General features: G+C 39.5%; 1 protein-coding gene across 2 annotated transcripts in view; it reads right to left on the reverse strand.

The window, feature by feature from the left end:
• LOC102463045 (transcription initiation factor TFIID subunit 4-like) overlaps positions 1-17,929 on the reverse strand; it is a 274,416-nt gene that overhangs the window by 127,953 nt on the left and 128,534 nt on the right. For both annotated transcript variants that reach the window (XM_075940091.2, XM_075940090.2), the window contains exon 13: positions 3,699-3,755. In XM_075940091.2, coding sequence (XP_075796206.1) covers positions 3,699-3,755 — 57 coding nt within the window. The remainder of the gene's footprint in view (positions 1-3,698; positions 3,756-17,929) is intronic.

Consider the following 17,929-nt stretch of genomic DNA (forward strand, 5'->3'; position numbering starts at 1 on the left):
GCTACTCCTTGTACAGGTTCAACTGACAATTACACTGGATCTTTCTTATTTCAGAATGTAGCCTAGGTTTAAATACTCACATAGATCAGAATACAAGTGAAGAGCAGCATTTTTCTTGCAATAAACTAGCTTCAGCTAATGTTGCATCACTTTTTAAAATAGGTTTAATAAAAAATAACCTGACAGATCACTATCTTGTCCATGTCAACAGGGAGAGTTGCACCAGTTTAATGAAAGCATGAATTTTAATTGATTTAGTTAAACCAATGTAAATCCCCCCCCTTTATGAACACTTATTTTGATTTCCTTCAAATCAGTTTGGAACATGTTTAAATTAAATAGTGTATTTTGAAACAAAAAAGAGTAACCACCTTGGATCTTTGCATCAGTATAACAGTGCAAGCCTGTGTGTGGATAAAGATGCGGTGTTACAGATTGTCTCCTGTAAGGCAATGTCTAAATAGGTTTGGTATTATGTTTAATAACCTATTTTAAACAAATTTTAAAATGGTGTGGGCTAATTTGGTTTAAAGATGCTGTGACAGTCCAGAACCCCTGAGCATAAAAGGAATTATCAGAATCTGTACCCTTTTCTTTTATTTTTATTTTTTTTCCCATTATGATTTTTTCCTATACTTTGATATCTTTCTTCTGAACTCTAAAGCTAGGTATTTCATCATTTAGATTTTTCTTCCCCATAAACCATCACTAAACCACTCCTTTCAGATTTCTCCCCTTATTTTAGTCGCTAGTATGTATATATTTCTCTCTTATCTCCTGCTTTGGTCCCATTCTCTACACATCAATGTCTTGAGTTCTAGCCCCACACTTTCTCTTTGCTCCTAAAGTCTCCACATGTCGGATCCACAGCAAGGTCCTGATCACAGTGTAAATGAAGATGAGATACTGACAGAATATTTGGGGGGGTAAGACAATGGCTATGCTGGTGTCAACCTTATAATACAGCTATACTAACAGCCCGGAAACATCATACAGTTATAGAGGCTGTAAACCCTTCCAGATAAAGCTAAAATTCTCAAATTTTTGATAAAGAAAAGCAAGCTGAAATGTATGACTTACAAGCATAAAACATCAATAATGATTTATAAATACCAACACTATCCATTCAATAAGACTAAGATCCGATGCTGTGTATAAAATAGGGCACTTGGGTGTCCTCAGCATACTTTTCAACAGCATTGACTAAATGATAGTGTCTAACCACCAGCCAGAAGGGCAACTGAGCAACAAGTGTCTTTGAAAGCCAACATTCATGTCATTTTTATAGATTAGGGAAATGTTTTCAATTTTGCTACTCTTCATAAAACGAGTAGTATTACCTTTATCAGTTTACAAAAGCTGGAGGGAGATCCAAATCTCTTCTTGAATACAAATCTTCAGTATGTTCAAAAGTAGACCAGCTGGTGAAAACATTATAAAACTGACACTTTTTTGGAAAATTAATTCAAGGTCCTTAGTTTCAGATAATATAATGCCCCGATGATAATCTGGCTAGTATAGGATCATTTGTATTACAAAATTGGACACCTTGTCTCAGTGGTATCAACACAAATAACAGTGTCAGTATTCATTCTGCAACTGATCCAACTAATCAATGTGGGGGGGGACCCCCAAATGAAAATCTATGTTCCTCCCACTTACTTTTTGTATTCCCCATTTCTTTGGGGGGCATTCATTACAAAATATTCCATTTTAAATATATATTACATTTATTTAAATATTTATAGGTGAAAATACACTCTGTAAACTGAAGAAAAAAATTCAGAATCCTAATTAATGAAAAACGAGTCTTATATTATACTCATATGGTTTTAAATATGTAGAATGAAATTCAACTTCAGACAGAGGCAGAGAGCCAGCAAATTATGCACCTTCATTAGAAGGGTGGGAAACAAGGCAGGGCTACTGTAAAAAAAGAACAGGGCGCAGCATTCTGAAACAGAAAACCTGGTATTCATTCTACATTCATTCCAACAAGATGCCATTAAAGGCACAATTACTACTTTAAAGTCACAGAACAGTTTGATCTGAGCATTACTAATTAGATTACCACCAAAATATTTGGTAACAATATCAAATCAAGATTATTATTTTTTAACATGTTCTTATATTCACAAGTCTGCACAGCATCACTCCCCCTACTGGATCAAAATGCAATGTATGTCAGAGTTACTTTGAATTTCCCATAGTAAGAAGAGATGTTCTTGCAGTTGCTCAGAGCAAAAGCAACCAAATCTGCTAGACAGCAAGTCTTTCAGCACAGCTATAAAGAATTCATCTTATTGCAGTCTGACTACTTCTAAAACATGTATTTTACTAAAAGAGATAACCATTTTTCCTTCCCCTACCTACCAATTAACCAATCGCAAGAGCACTCAATGAAAGACAATTGCTACTCATAGTCAACAAATGCTAAATATTTCTAGGACAGTTTGCTTACAACAACAACAAATAATAATTAAATCTACTAACTATATTATCTTTGCAGGCAGTATAAGCTCCCAATGTCTGAACAGTGTCTCAGTCTCATAGCCAACAGCAGAATAGCTTTTGTGGTTATTTCAACAGCTTGTTTTGCTACATTTCATTCCATTCAATTATTTTTATGTATTTTCAAAACTGATTTTACTTTTGAATCTATGCCTTAGTAATCTTTGTTGGTATCTGGTATTACAAACTCTGGGGCTTTTTCAGGAAAGAACTTGATTATTATATTTTTCAAAATATTTTCAAAATCTTTAATCCAGAAATGCAGCTAGCCACAGTAAAAAGTTTAAATGAAATCCATTTGGCATGTCCTCTTCATTATATATTTCATATCTATTCACAATAATTCACCATGGAGAAAAAAATCGTATACATTTTGTGTGTGTGTGTGTGTGTGTGTGTGTGTGTGTGTAATATAAAATAGGAAAATAGGAAAAACAGGGAAACAGGTAAAATATTTGTCAAAACAAATATCCCCATTAACATATTATCTCCTAATGGACTTCATTAATACAGTCATTGGAATTTTACTTTACCTAATGGGAAAAGGGTGTACTAGGTATCTGAGTGATGCTGTTTTTGTCTATCACAATTGTATTTAATGAGTAGATATTTTTAAGTTATGGCTTGATCCTTTAAAGTACATTGGGTAATCTTAAGCAAGAGGAAAGTACCTAAATTCAGTGTGAGTTAGGGATGGTCAGCACCTTGCAGAGTTGGACTCAAATTAAATTATCAAAACTTCAAATGCAGTTTTTTGATTATTTTTAGACTACCGGAACTAAGAATGATGACTGAATGAAACATCAAGTTTAAAAACATTGTAATGGAAATAACAACTAGCTACTAAATGTAACACATTTCTAGGAAGTGACATTTTACAGAAAGACAAAGGCATATATTTTCCACCAAAATCTAATGCTGCTGTCATCAACAACCCAACAAAAGCTACAGCTACCTAAAATGGAAATGAAAATGTAATGTATGGAAATATTCTCTTATAAAATCTCCTTAGGCTTCACATGTATTAATGTATTAGTTTGCAAACATTAAGATCAAAGGCAAAGCAACAAATATATCCTAAAAGTTTTAGTCAGATTTTTATTAACGATATACAAGTATCAAGGCATAAAAAATTAATATGTTCAAGCCTTGAAATGTCAAGTGTAATGATCTCTAGCTCTGCTTACCTCTTTTGCTTTTTGTTTCAGTCTAGCTTGCTCTGGGTCTTCTTGCCTTGAGCGACTCTACATGTTTAAAAAAAATGGGAAAAAAGGTTAACAGATGGTTGAAGAACCCCTCATCTGTTACAGTGAGTTAAAAAATAGCAAAGAAAAGGGAACAGGATACAAGGTGTCAAAGATGGGATACTTAAAGTCACAGAAGTGCAATTTCAAGCCTGTAGGCCTCACCCAATACACTGTTAAATATTCAGTTGTAAATAAAATCTACACACTGTAGGTTTAAATAAAAAACCCAATCTACTTCTGTTATTACCAATTCTAAACTTTCAAGAGAAGTTTAGATTCTGGCTATTTAATACATATACCATGAATTTGCTATGAAATAACTATTTCTTAGCAAAGTAAGAAAAGAAAAACATCTAATGTTTTATAGATCATTCACAATTAAAATTATACTTAAATGCTTGATTAACAGAAATATATTGTAAGATTAAAGCTGGTATCGATAAAGAATGTGCATAAATCTATAATGAAGTCTTTTTCCCAGCTATCATCAAACCAGTACATTTAAAAATTTAGCATGATGTAGAACCATACTATGTTTACAGAGTAAAAGGCATACATGTAAGGCTCAGCCGAGATATGGACTCCTTTACATTAATTGTCATTCTGTAAACTACCAGTGAGACCCTCTCAAAGCAACCTTTACAAGGTATTTTCCCTTCAGAAATAGAAACATGTTAGCTTTAAGAGACAGAAAGAATAAAGCTACAGGATTATCTATGTGATCCTTAGAATCTCTCTCTTAGGTTTTTTATATTTGTATGTAAATAACAATAACTATTAAATCATTATAGCCTGAATATTTTAAGACAATTATGTCATACATTTCAACTCTTATGCATTCAGTAAATATGCATTAAAGGTCAAGAGTAAAGAGAAATTCCTGAGCTCAGATTCATGGAAGTCAATAATCACTCAGACAAAACAAATTTGGAAGCAGATTAGAAATATATTATTGTATTTTCTCAATTTTTATAGGATTGGCTAAAATTCAGATAGTTATGTATCAAACCATATCCAGTCATAATAAAAAACCTGTGGTTTCCATGTGAGTTATTATTTTTGTTTTGACACAAAAGATGTAATTATTTACTTGCATATTTCTTTGCATATTAAGTTTTCTGCTATGTAATTTCACGAATGCTAATGGAACACTAGTTATAGTCCTTTTCTTCCTTCCACCTTTCCAACTTGGAGAAAGATCTAATGCTTTGGAAGAGAAACAATCACTTGCAATCACTTACATCAGGTGGCTAGGGAGGTACATGTATATAACATCTTGTTAAGAATATCAGAAGCTAAAAGTCCATAAAGAAAAGAAAATGGAAAGCATGAAGAGAAGAGACCAGCTCCTAACATGGCAATACAGCCATAGGGAGTTCTGACTATTTCATAACCAACATTCTCTAATGCCCTCGGACAAACATGACTACAACATTGAACTTTGGCAGGTAAGGGGAAAACTCTGAATTTACTGCAGTGTCTTTTACTAAGATTATTTTTCCAACTGATAACTGCATGTACATTAAACCTCTGATGCCAAAAAAACAGAAACAAACTAAGGACTTTTTCAAGATTTGTCTGACACTGTCATCACACCTGCTAGCTTCACCTTCCAAAATCACCTAGCAGTGATTTTGTAGTAAATTTATCTAATCAATGGTTAAAGCAAAAAGATGGGAGTAAGATGATCTGGGTTCTATTTTCAGCCTTTAGAGACTGCAGAACCAATTCAGTAAAGCAACTAAGAACTTATTTAAATCCATTCCTACTCAGCAAATGATTTACACATATATTTATGCACATACTCAATGGCTCAGCTGAACAGGGGTTTGTCACCTAATACAACTCATTTAACCTAGTACAACTCATTTAACTCAGTATCTCCATCTGTAATGTGGAGAACTGCTATTGAGGAGGAGGATTTGGACCTCATTTGAGTTGAAGTTCTCTAAAGTCCATTGTCCCTCCAAAAGCCAGGCTGTCAGATGCTGTATTGCAATGACTTCAATGACAGTAGGTGACTTCAATGGCAGTAGGTTTTGAGATGTCTATAAGTGAAAACACAGTTGGGAGGTCAACTGAGGCCCATCATGAACCAGAACCACTATGGCCACCTTGGAGCTATCAAAATTACTGTCACTTTGTTTACCTTGATTTTCATGTTGAAATGAGGCAGGAGGGGGATGGGAGAAAAGACCTATAATAGCAAGTCTGCCCATTGCACTAGGCAGACATATCCTCTGGAACCATATCTCTGTTCATTGCAAAATCAGAAGGCTGTTTTTTCTGGATGGTGAAGAGGTCTCACATTGGAAATCCCCAAAGAGAAAATAACTGTTGGGCCACAGATGAATGGAGCATCCATTTGTGGTCCTCTTGAAAAGGCCATCTGAGTCTGTCTAGTAGGAAATTCATTGCCTGGTTAGATGAAATGCAAAGAGAGTGAGCTGATAGTGGATGCACCAGCAAAACTGCCTGTGTGGGAAATGGTATGCACCTAGCTGCCCCATCTTGTTTATAACATACAATGGTCATACTGTCTGACCTTAGTTGGACACAAGTGAATCGGAATAATGGCAGGATTTGCTTGCATGCTCAGTATAAGTCAAGGAACACGGACTCCAGAACCCTGAGATACATGGACAAGAGACATGCCTGTGGCAAGCATTTTGTAGGTGGGTGGGAGAAGTAAAAGGAATCCCCACAAAAACATTGTCAGATTCTGATAGGAAGTGAGACTCATTAAAAAAAAAGAATAATCTCTTCAGGACATAGATACTTCTCCACCAAGGTCTGGAGGTAGCACTGACGAAGTCTGATGTGGAGTGCAAGTCACACTGATGCATGATGCCATGTGGCCTAGGGAAGCAGGACCAGATAATTGTTTGAGGTTGTATTTGGATTCTGAGGTTCTTTACTGCAAGGAATCTGTCCTCTGGTAAGCAGGCCCTGGCCTCAGGTCCAGAACTACTCCTCATACATTCTATAGTTGTTGTGGGTTTGAAGTGGAATTTCCTGGGTTTACTTGAATACCCTGGGAGGGGCAAAGGGCAAATAAGGCAGTGAGTGATACCTGCACTTCTTAATATGAGCCATCCTTGAAGAGGCAGTTGTTCAAGTATGGTACTATATGATAGCTGAGATGGCAGAGCTGTGTTGCTACTTCAGCCATGACCTTTGGAGCTGTACTGAGCCCATTTTAAGACACAGGAATTCCCTGTGTTGGGATATCAATCTGAAAGGAAATGTCTTTTAAATTGTGCACCACAAACTGCCAAAGAGGGGATTATAATGGTTAGGATAATCACCAGTGTTCCTTCTAAGATTTTCCAACCATGAGTGGAGTGAGTTTTGGCTTGTGCACCAATATTGAGATCACATGCACTGGTTTGGATGTGTGCCACCCGATTTATTAACACACACATGTTCCCAGCTGCCGGAGCAGACACTCCCCCCACCATGCAGCAGGCCCCATTCCTGGCACCAGCTGCCAGAATAGGCCCTGGTCCCCCCTGCCACGTGGCAACCCTGGCCACCGGAGCAGGCATCCCCTTCTGCCATGCAGCCGCAGTAGTTGCCAGCCCTCCACCCCAGCGGCTTCCTCACCACACTGTCTCAGCCAGCCCTGACTGCTGGAGCAGCCACCTGCCACATGAGTGCTGCTGCACAGCTTTCCAGAGGAGGTGGGCAGGGGAAGAATTTTCTGTGTGCGGCCGCACAGGCACATATCATAGCAAGTAATGATAATCTCCCTGAATCCTGAATGGCAGATGAAGACAGATCTCTCTGGGATCCAAGTTAGGTCTTCAACCCCGCTACCTTTTGCAGTAAAAGCTCTCCCTTCCCCTTGTGTGGAGGAGGTATTGGTTCTATTGCCCTAGTTGCATTAGAGAATCTGCCTCCTGTGTGAGAATCATCTTGGAAGAGAGGTCCCTGAAAAGGTACGGGGAAGGGACTTTTGGGGAAGGAATAGACAGGAATTCATCTGTAAGTAGCCAGTTGATATGATATCCAAAAGTCATTTGTCCAAAATCAGATGTTGCCACCTCAGAAAGAAATGGTCCAGGCAACCACCAATAGAGAATGAGTGAGAGAGACGGCCCATCAAAATGTCTTCTTTATGGGTGGCTTGGTCTAGAGAGGGGATGGTGGTAAGGCAAGACTGGAAGGGAGCTGCACATCTTGCGGCTACAGGTAACCTTGTCATATAATCCCATTTATAAATTTATCAAGCTCATCAAGCCTTCTAATAAAAGACAGTTTTCAAACTAACAAAATAGATGAAATTGCCTTCTAGTTGACCTTCCTTAAGCTAAAGCTCAAGTGAACAGTTGTGTTTTGCCTCTGAGAGCCATCCAACATAAATTCTGCTGTGTCTGCTATTTGACCTGTAGCAAGAGCATGTTCCAGAGAGTTCAAAGCTAAGGACTGTTAGGAGAGGTGGCTTAACTGATTTCTAAAACACTCAGAAAACATAATGAAGAGTATGTTATAAAGATGCAGAGATAAAGGGATCTTAGCCATCACACTAGCTCATAGGGTAAGAGGGTCTCTGAGGCTATGTCTACACTACATCCCTCTTTCGAAAGAGGGATGTAAATTAGGCAGATCGAAAGTGCAAATGAAGCGGAGATTTAAATATCCCATGCTTCATCTGCATAATAGCATCACAGTGTTCTTTCAAAAAAGGGTATTTCGAAAGTGAAACTGCTGTCCAGACGCAGTTCTTTCAGGAAAAAAACCCTTTTTCGAAAGATCCTGTACTCCTCCTACTTACCACTCTCCTCAGGTATGTCTACACTGCAATGTTAATTCGAAATAACAGCAGTTATTTTGAATTAACTTTAATAGCGTCTATAGATGCAAACCGCTATTTTGAAATTAATTCGAAATAGTGGAGCACTTAATTCGAATTTGATAAACCTCATTCTATGAGGAGTAATGCCAAATTCAAAATAGCTATTTCGAATTAAGTGCTGTGTAGACGCTTAATTCAAAATAGGGGACCTCCAGCCCTTCCCAGGGAGCCCTGGTGGCCACTCTGGGCACAACCAGGAAAACTTACTCTCCTCTTCCCCAGTCCCGGAGCCATTAAAGGGGTAAACTCTGGCCACAGTGCCTGTGCCAGCTCCAAGCCCACCAGCCCAGAGCCAGCAGCGGCCACCAGGGCCCCTGATCCAGTGGCCCCAAAACATGAGCCAGCAAGCCACTGGCAGCCAGCCCTCCACCGCTCCCCATGACCAGTCTGCGAGCTCCCAGGAGCCTGACAGGGGCTGGAGAAGGCGGGTGCATTCCTGGTCCAGGGTGGAGATCATGGACCTTATTCAGGTTTGGGGGGGATGCCCCCAACGTCCATGATCTCCGCACCAGACGGAAGAATGCGGCCATCTATGGCAGGATAGCTGCCAGCCTGGCCACCAAAGGCCACATGAGAACCCAGGAGCAGGTCTGCATGAAAATCAAGTTGGTCCGGTGAGACCCCCAACCCTGGGCCCTGAGCTTCCCCTCCCCCTTCTTCCCCTTGCTTCCCCCTTCCAACTCCCTCCTCCCAGGTTTCCCCCTCCCCTCTATCACCCTCTCTCTCCCCCTCTCCCACCTCCTTTTCCCAGTCTCCCCAAAGGTTCATCCCCTCCTCCCCCCCCCCCAGTTTTGTTCAATAAACCCAGTTTCTATTTTTGAACATACATGTCTTTTGTTTGACATCAGGAAGGGGGGCTAGGGAGGGGTAAGTGGAAGGACATGAGGGAGGAACGGGGCATGAGCCCCCAGTGAGGAGGACCAGGGTGGCTCTGAGGGCTCCTCGGGGTGGACGCTCTCCTGCAGGGCCTCCAGGATCCTGAAAGCCCCCCGATATACCCCTCGGAGGCAGCCTGCAGCAAGTGCAGCTGGACTGACGGCAACGACCCCACGAGACGCATCGGCGTGCCCAGGGGGAGCTTTGGCTCCATGTGGCCAAGTGCTGTGGTGTCCCGAGTACGGGCACTCCAAAGACAGGACTGCTTTGCTGTCCCTCATCGAGGTAGACAAGCAAGCGGGGAACCCTGAAAACTGACCGTCCAGGGTGGGGGTAGGGTCCCTTTAAGCACAGAGCTCAGTTAGCCTCAGACAGCAGCCCCACACACTAAGTCCTAACCTGATGCCCTGCCGGCACTGGTTCTGGCCAGCCTCAACTTCGGTTCAGGGTCCACTCAGTGTGGACTCACTATTTCGAAATAGCAAAACACTATTTTGAAATAGTTTCTGTGTATAGATGCGTTATTTCGAATTAGCTTAATTCAAATTAACTATTTCAAATTAAGTTAACTCGAATTAACTCTGTAGTACAGACATAATCCTCTTGTCTTCTTTTACTCCCTTCATGTCTTCTTCACTCCACTCAAGCTATCAGACTAATCACACTCTTTGTGCTCTCTTCTTCTGGTGTCCAGGACTTCTTCTATGCTGTGCCTTTTACTGGAACCCCTCCTACCATCTCAGTCTGCCACATCTCCACCTTCTCTGTCCTTCAGACAAACATCTTATACAACCTCAGAGCGCAGAAGCATTAAATAAAGTGAATACTAAAAATACAAACTTTAAATCATGGATTTTTTTTCAGGCATGTGTTCATCACCACTCAGTCACTTTGGTTCCTTTTAGAGTGTCCATCTTTCAACTATATGGCCATGTCCAGATTAGAAAAATAGCCAATTTATCTTAAATGTGATCTAATATATTTTAACTAGAACATTTTTAAAACCCAGCCTTCCTCTTCAGATTCCCTTTTAGGGTTGACCATGACCAGCTGTTTTTAAAGTTGTTAATCCTGCCTCTTAGAATTTAAGAAGACATTTATTAATTACTTAGATAAACATGACCTGTTTACCTAGGTTGGACAAAATGCTATTTTGTTTATGCAGTTAGTAAGTTCCTCGGGGAAGGGACCCTGTCATCTCACTTAGCTAAAAAGCTCATAACTTACTTTGAGTTTTAATATAAATAATAAGCTTTGAAAATGCGATCCACTAATGTTAAGTTAAATGCATGTATATCGCTGACAAGCAGAACCAAACCTGGGTCTTCTGGATCTTAACGCATGAGCCTCTACAGCATAAGCTAGAAGCCAGCTTGCTCTTAACTAAGGCTATAGAGCACACTCATTCTTTCTCTCTGTAAGAACCACTAAATGGGACAATGAACCACACCCAGTAGGTGTGTGAGTTTCAAATGTATTCACAATAAATAATTAAGGGATTTCAAAATGCAGTTTGTCAAACTTCCCAGCTTTCTGAAAACTTAGCTTTTCTTCCTACTATAGTAAATTATTATTAAATAGAATGACAACAGATGCTGCATTTTAAGGCAGGAGATATGCATCCCATAGAGGTCTTCCTTGCAGTTAGATAACATTTGCATTTTTTAAAAGAGAAAAGGTTACATTTTTTTATATATATTTTAGTTGAATATATCCTCTTCCTATAGACATTTTTTCAAGACAGATAGAATATGAATTATTATGCATGTGATCAGAATTACAGACCTTTTGCTCACATTTCAATAGGCACTTACAATTTATCCATACAATTTGTAAAATCAATGCTGCTCTATATTTAAAATTTTATGTCATTTACGAAAATGTAAAATACACTGTTAAATTCAGAACCACTTTGGAGCCTTAAGCTTAAAGGACTTGTGTTTTAAAAGCTCTCAGGGCCTCCTCCCTTAGCATTAACTTCTGCTTTCAGCAAGCACATCCATCCCAGTATAGGGATAGGCACTTTAAAAAAAATCTATATTGGGAGACTTTAATGTTTCAAATTCATCTTTTTCATTAAAGTTAAGAGTCACAACTGTAGGTACTGTGCTACTGAGAGCCACTGCTGTGCCAACAGTTTCAATTTTAAACCTATTTTCCCCTATTGATGATATTAGAACTTCACCCACGGCTCTGCACCAACTTATAACTTTCACTTTTCATTAAAGAAGATAAATTGGCAACATGAAACACGTTAGCTGTGTTAATAAAAAGTTCAAGTTAAAAGCAGCATTGAATAGGGTTTTACCTTCAGCTAAGTTGCAGCTGCACTGAGGTGACATGAAATAATGCATGTCCAAAAGCTGTGGGGGGATTGGTTTGTTTGTAATTGTTAAAATTGTAGAAAGTAACATACAATTTCAAATCTCTCAAAATTAAGCACCCCATTTTCTTATCAGAAAAGAGTGAGCCATTTCAGTTCAGAAAGGAGTCCATTTCACAAGAAGCAGTATTGCATAAACTGTCACCCTCATTGTTAGTCTCCGGAGACAGAAAAGGATTAAATGAGCATGGAGACTAAACTCTCCTCTCACTTGGGGTACGTCTACACTTGCACCCTAGTTCAAACTAGAGATGCAAATGTAGGCAACCAAAATTGCTAATGAAGCGGGGATTTAAATATCCCGTGCTTCATTAGCGTAATCTCGCCCGCGCGCTATTCTGATCCCCAGCTGATTCGAACCAGGAAGTGCACTCTGGGCCGCATTAGTTCGAATCAAACCCCTTGGGTTTAAACTAATGTTACTCCTCATTAGCAATTTTGGTCGGTTACATTTGGTCCCTACTCAAGATAAGGAGCAAGTATAGACGTAACTTAGAGAGGTAGTTCTATAGAAGAAAATGGAAGCCCATCGGCAGGACTGTGTAGAGAAATTTGCTTTTGCCACTATTCACCAGACACTTGTTTAGTGGATAGAGGATTGTAGCCTGGAGTGAGGTCAAATTTAAGTACCATCTTCAAGAATTAATATTAAGGTCTTGTCTACATTGGTACATTTTGTCACCAAAACCTGCCTTTTGACGACGAAACAGTGAGAGAGTTATACTGCAATGTGACTTTTGTTGGGAAAAACACCCAGTTTTTTACAACAAAAGACTTCCAGCCTTGTGAGAGACTTTTTTCTTTCCCCCTCCCTTTATTGTTGACAAAGAGCCACTGTGGACTCTGCTGTTTGTTTTGTCGAGAGAACTGGCATCTGCCAGTATTCCATAATGCTTCCCAGATGGCTGTGCTCATTGTTTTTAAATCTCTGCTGCTGTGTAGACTTGCACCCCTCTTCTTTCAAAGCTCCCAGAAGTATCTGACAGCTGAGTGACCTGCTCTGTTTGGGGAACCAAAGAAGAAATCATTGGAATGATCCCGCTCTGCCCTGCGAAGTACATAGCAGCTGGCAAACTGTTGCTGCAGAGGGAAAGCTGGGGAGACTGTTGTGCTGATTTTATATTCCTTAGCACAGAGAGCTCACAGAGCCACAAAGGAATCCCAAGAAATTATGCAGGGATCAGCTCTGCCTTCCCAAAACAGAGTATAGCTTACCCACATTGCTTTACTCTATCTGTCGACAGGGTGCTAGCAATGTGGCCATGAAATGCCAACAATGGGAAGCAGAAAAATCAGTCTGACCAGTGTTCACTTTTGACAACTTTTGCATGTCAACAGCACTTTTATCACCAAACCTTCCCAGCGTAGATATCGCCAAACTTTAAAAACTGCACTAAAAGGTACAGTTTCATTCACTAATCTAGTGTCAATTTTTACCGAAAAGAGACTATGAAAAAAGATACTACACTCCTGTGATTGTTGCATTTATTTTTAGTACCCAAGAATTTGTTATTACCATAAACACTACACAAACAAACAAAAACAAACAATGCTAAAATGGATGGGCTATAAAACATGTCCCAGGATCTGGTAGGGTGATACATGCTATTCACGTAAACGTACAGTGAGAAAAATTCATGTGCAATGAAGCCAGTATGATCATTTCAATTAAAATTTTGACAGTTTTATAAACGATATAGAAATGTTCACCTTCTTAAATACTGTAACATGAAATGCTATTTATTTCTTAAGGTAAGTCTACACTGTACGGCTATTTCGGGAAACCGGAGATATCCCAAAAGAGCTACCCCACATCTACAAAGCCCGCCCAGTATTTCAAAATATTTTTAAAAATAACAGGTGCACTATTTTGCCATCCTGGTAAACCTCGTTGCACAAGGGATAAGGGATGGCTCAAAATAGTGCATTATTTTGAAATCTGGCACTGTGTAGATGCGCCAAATTTCAAAATAAGCTATTTCAAAATAGATTTGAAATAAGATATGCAATTTGCATAGTGCAAATTGTGTACCTTATTTCAAGTTTAGGGTGCTGTGTAGATGCACCCTCTATTCTTTGCACATGGACAACCTTGATCTATATACATCTAGTATAAAAAGCGTGTAACTATCCAAAAAAACATTTAGAAATAAAATCAAGCCATGATCACTAGCTATGGTTTCACATCATGTTTCTTTCTGTCACCAAGAGCATTTTCATTATTGACCATATATTAAACTCTAACACATAAGCCTTTCAGATCTCCAGTTATTGAGACAATAAACAAACAAGTACCAACACTTTTAGTGTAATGCAAAATTTGTGTTTTGGTCTTTTAAAAATCCCACACAATGCAGACCACAATAAATGTGAAGAGAAATTCAACTGATTCAGTCTGGCTTTTGACCTTTATATTGTTCTAAGACCGCTCTTTGCTGTGTTGCTTTCTAAGAATGTAATTTTCCCTACCTTCCTGACAAACAGACCTGTTCCCCTGACAAACTGCATCCAGAGGAGAGCAAATACCAGTGGATCCTGACTAGAAGAGTATAAAAGGGGAAGAGTATAAAAGGGGAAGAGCCTGCCCTGATACACATTCCCTATGTAGGGCTTGGGCTTTGTACGCAGAGAAGGCATGGCCAGTTGTTTTATGGCATTGTTCTCTCACCTCGATATTTTTCACCAAGACAAATTAAAATAAAGTAATGCTGTTTCAGTCACCATTATATGGTATAGACCCTCTTGCCATAATGTGGAACTGTCCCTTGACAAGTCAACATCTCCAAATCTATATTTTCATACTGAATTAATTGCCATGGTGTCTGACACAGAAAGAGGGGGTCCAAGACAGGAAATGGCTGGGGATCACATTGGGTTTGGGGAGGGTGGAGGAGAGACACAACCTCACTCCAGCCACTTCTACCAGAGAGAGAGTAGAAACAGTGGGGAAAAGAACTGTGGACTTGACCCATTAGTCAGAAATGCCTTGACATATTGAGCTTTTATCATCTACTCGTATCATAGACATAAACCAAACTAACAGTTAACAAATTTCTTCTATGGGCAAATTACTCCATAACTGCCTGTTGCATACTTTCTTGCTCAATACAGACAAAGCCTTAGCAACTTATCTTCTTTAAAACTTATCCTAAAATCTCCCTTTTGACCTGTGACTGGCTATCTTTATAATACATTTTGTTACATTTCAAAGCCACAATAAGCAAGCCTATCAGAAAGCCGCATTTATAAAAAAAAAAAAAGCATTTCCCATCTTCAGGTTCTCAGCATATCTTTAATTCCAAGCATCCAAGCAAGCTTTTTCACTCTGAATGAAACAAGTAATCACAGCATTCCCTATGCACAGTAATACCACTATTAATAGTGCAATTAACATTATTTGGTTATTGAAAATAAAAGCCCATTGGGATAGGAAACAATTGTGTTTAATATTCCACTGCAATGGCTAAAATTATAAAAATCTGTCTCTGGATGAACAGTAACAGTTTTGAATGTGTAAATCAAACCTATTCTCTTACATTTGGCTTCAAAATCTACAAAGAGGTAGAGAGAGAGAGTGTGTTCACAAAAGATGTCCCTTTCACATCCCTATATAAAGAAGCTCTCCATTTAGTCACAGAGCAGACACAGCACAGGCACAAGCCTTATATTGCCTAACCCTGACCTAGACAGACCACCTCTTCGGCCAGGTCTACATTAACGGGCAGTGTCAACTAAAGCATGCAACTCCAGCTACATGAATAGCATAGCTACCACAAGCTACCACATTGTCTCCACGGTGTGGAGATCAATGGAAGACACTCTCCCATCAACTCTACTTACTCTTCTTGCTCGGTGGAGGATTTGGGTTGATTGGAGCAAGATCAGTTATGGATTTAGTGGATCTTTACTAGAGCCATTAAATCAACCCCCAGAAGATTGATTCCTGCAGTGCTGATCTCCTAGCAAGTGTAGATAAAGCTTTAGAGTGCATGGGTAGTTCAGTTTCCAAGAGCTGGATCAATTATTGGCCTCTCTGCTGACAAGGATATCAAACAGTCAACTACTAACACTTGGTTAAATATTTTGTCAGTAGTTAAAATCCAGCTCAGCTGGCCTGGTAACAAGAATGTCTGTTTAATGTATCTTACAGATATCTCAAGTCATAGAACAAACACAGCATTCTCTGTACCATTCCTGGAAAGACCCATCAGAGGATTCATACAACTGTAGGAGCTGAAGTCAGAGAATTCCTAGGAAATCATCCAATCGAATGACTAGTCACTGTTGCATTTTCAAAAGTTCAACAGTTTAAACTCTTTTCATTTGCAAACCCTTAAAAAATGCAAATGAAAATGCAGGCCCCTTTGGAAATCTTAGACCTAGTCTGTAGATTCCTGGAGGTCCAGAGACCAGCGGTTGAAAACCATTGGTCTAGTTCTTTGTCAGTATTAATTTTTATCATTAGTCTCTCTGATAGAGCTTCAAATTACATTGATAAATGCGATAGATGTATTGTAGGAATATATCACTATGAAAGTCACTAAGAGCTGGATGGGAATCATCAACTGTTTTCACACAGACTACTGAACAGCTATCAGACAGCAATAAATTTCAATCACTATGAAACTGGGTCACACATGAACTGGTGGTGGCACGGGGAAAAGGTTCATTACTCCTTTACCAATCCCCTGAGCCCTTGAGTCCCTCAAGTTATTTAGGATCATTTAAATATGAATGTTACAGACAAGGCAATTTAAAAAAGATCAACTGGAGTCAAACAGTATAACTTTAAAAATACAGATAGAGAGGTTCACATTAAAAATAATCATGTATCTTATGCTATATGAGATTATCGTATTATATTGTAAGATTTGAGATATCTTTCTATGTATATTAAGATCAATTATATGGTAAGACAAATAACTCCTTTTTTAATATGAACCACTGTACTCACCCTCAATCTTCCAGGATAATACTACATTCTTTACAGGTTGCTCCTCTATAAACCAAGACTCTCTGATCTGGCAACATCCATGGTTCTTCTGGACCACAGGTTTCCAGGATCAGAGAATCCCAGTGCACTGCAGGGGGTGAGGGGCCATGAGCCTGGTGTAATGCTGGGGAATGAGGGGAGAGTGACACGCAGCCCAGCTGGGGAGCGAGGAGAATGGGAGAGCCAGAAAGCCTGGTGCATGGCTCAGCTGGACTGGCCTGGGGGGGGAGGGCCAGGAGTTGGCATGTGGCTCAGTTAGGCTGCGGGGGGGGAGCCAGAAAACTCAGTGGGGGCGGGGGCCAATGCAGGGGGTAGAGCCAGGAGCACGGAGGCTAGAAATGATTTCCTCTGGTTCAGCAAAATCCCTCATTTGGGACCAATCAAGTTTGAGGGTGCCGGACCAGGGAAGACCCATTTTTCTGTAAATTGAGCATTTCCCTCACTCAACCTGAAAACATCCCTTCCATAGGTATTTTTCCTTTCAACATCACAATTTCTTTTGTCACATATACACAATCCATACGGGCTGAAAACAAGAAATGAGAGAACTTTATTTTAAAGTATGGATGCCACCAAGAAATATGATATTTCTGAGAAGAGGAGACTCACAGAGGGACCTCTTTCCATTCACGTAAGAGTCTCATGAAGCCCTTGCTAAGAATTAGCAGCCACAGTATATCACTTTACCTCCAGCCCAAATAATGGAGAATTGGCCCAGTTGTTTAACTACTGCTGGACTATTGCATTTGACACCCAAAAGTCACCTTTGTAACTGAAACCAGAGAAACAGAAGCCCCAGTCCAGACTGGACACTGATTCTCTCAGTATCATTGTCCACCAATGTGATTTACTAAGCCACAAGCATATTTGTAGAACTTAATTAGGAGAACATTTTGCATTTTAAAGCTTTAACTATTTTAAAGCTTTAACTACATTTACAACAATATATCACTGGAGTTCTTTGTGATGTAATGTTAGGGGAAATTCCTAACCAAATTATTACAAGATTCCATAAACTTTGGGGAAAAACCCATATGGAATCGTGTCAATGCTATTCAGTA

The sequence above is a fragment of the Pelodiscus sinensis genome, chromosome 12 (genome assembly GCF_052426305.1).
Source record: "Pelodiscus sinensis isolate ZL-2025 chromosome 12, ASM5242630v1, whole genome shotgun sequence".
In the NCBI taxonomy this organism is placed as follows: domain Eukaryota; kingdom Metazoa; phylum Chordata; order Testudines; family Trionychidae; genus Pelodiscus; species Pelodiscus sinensis.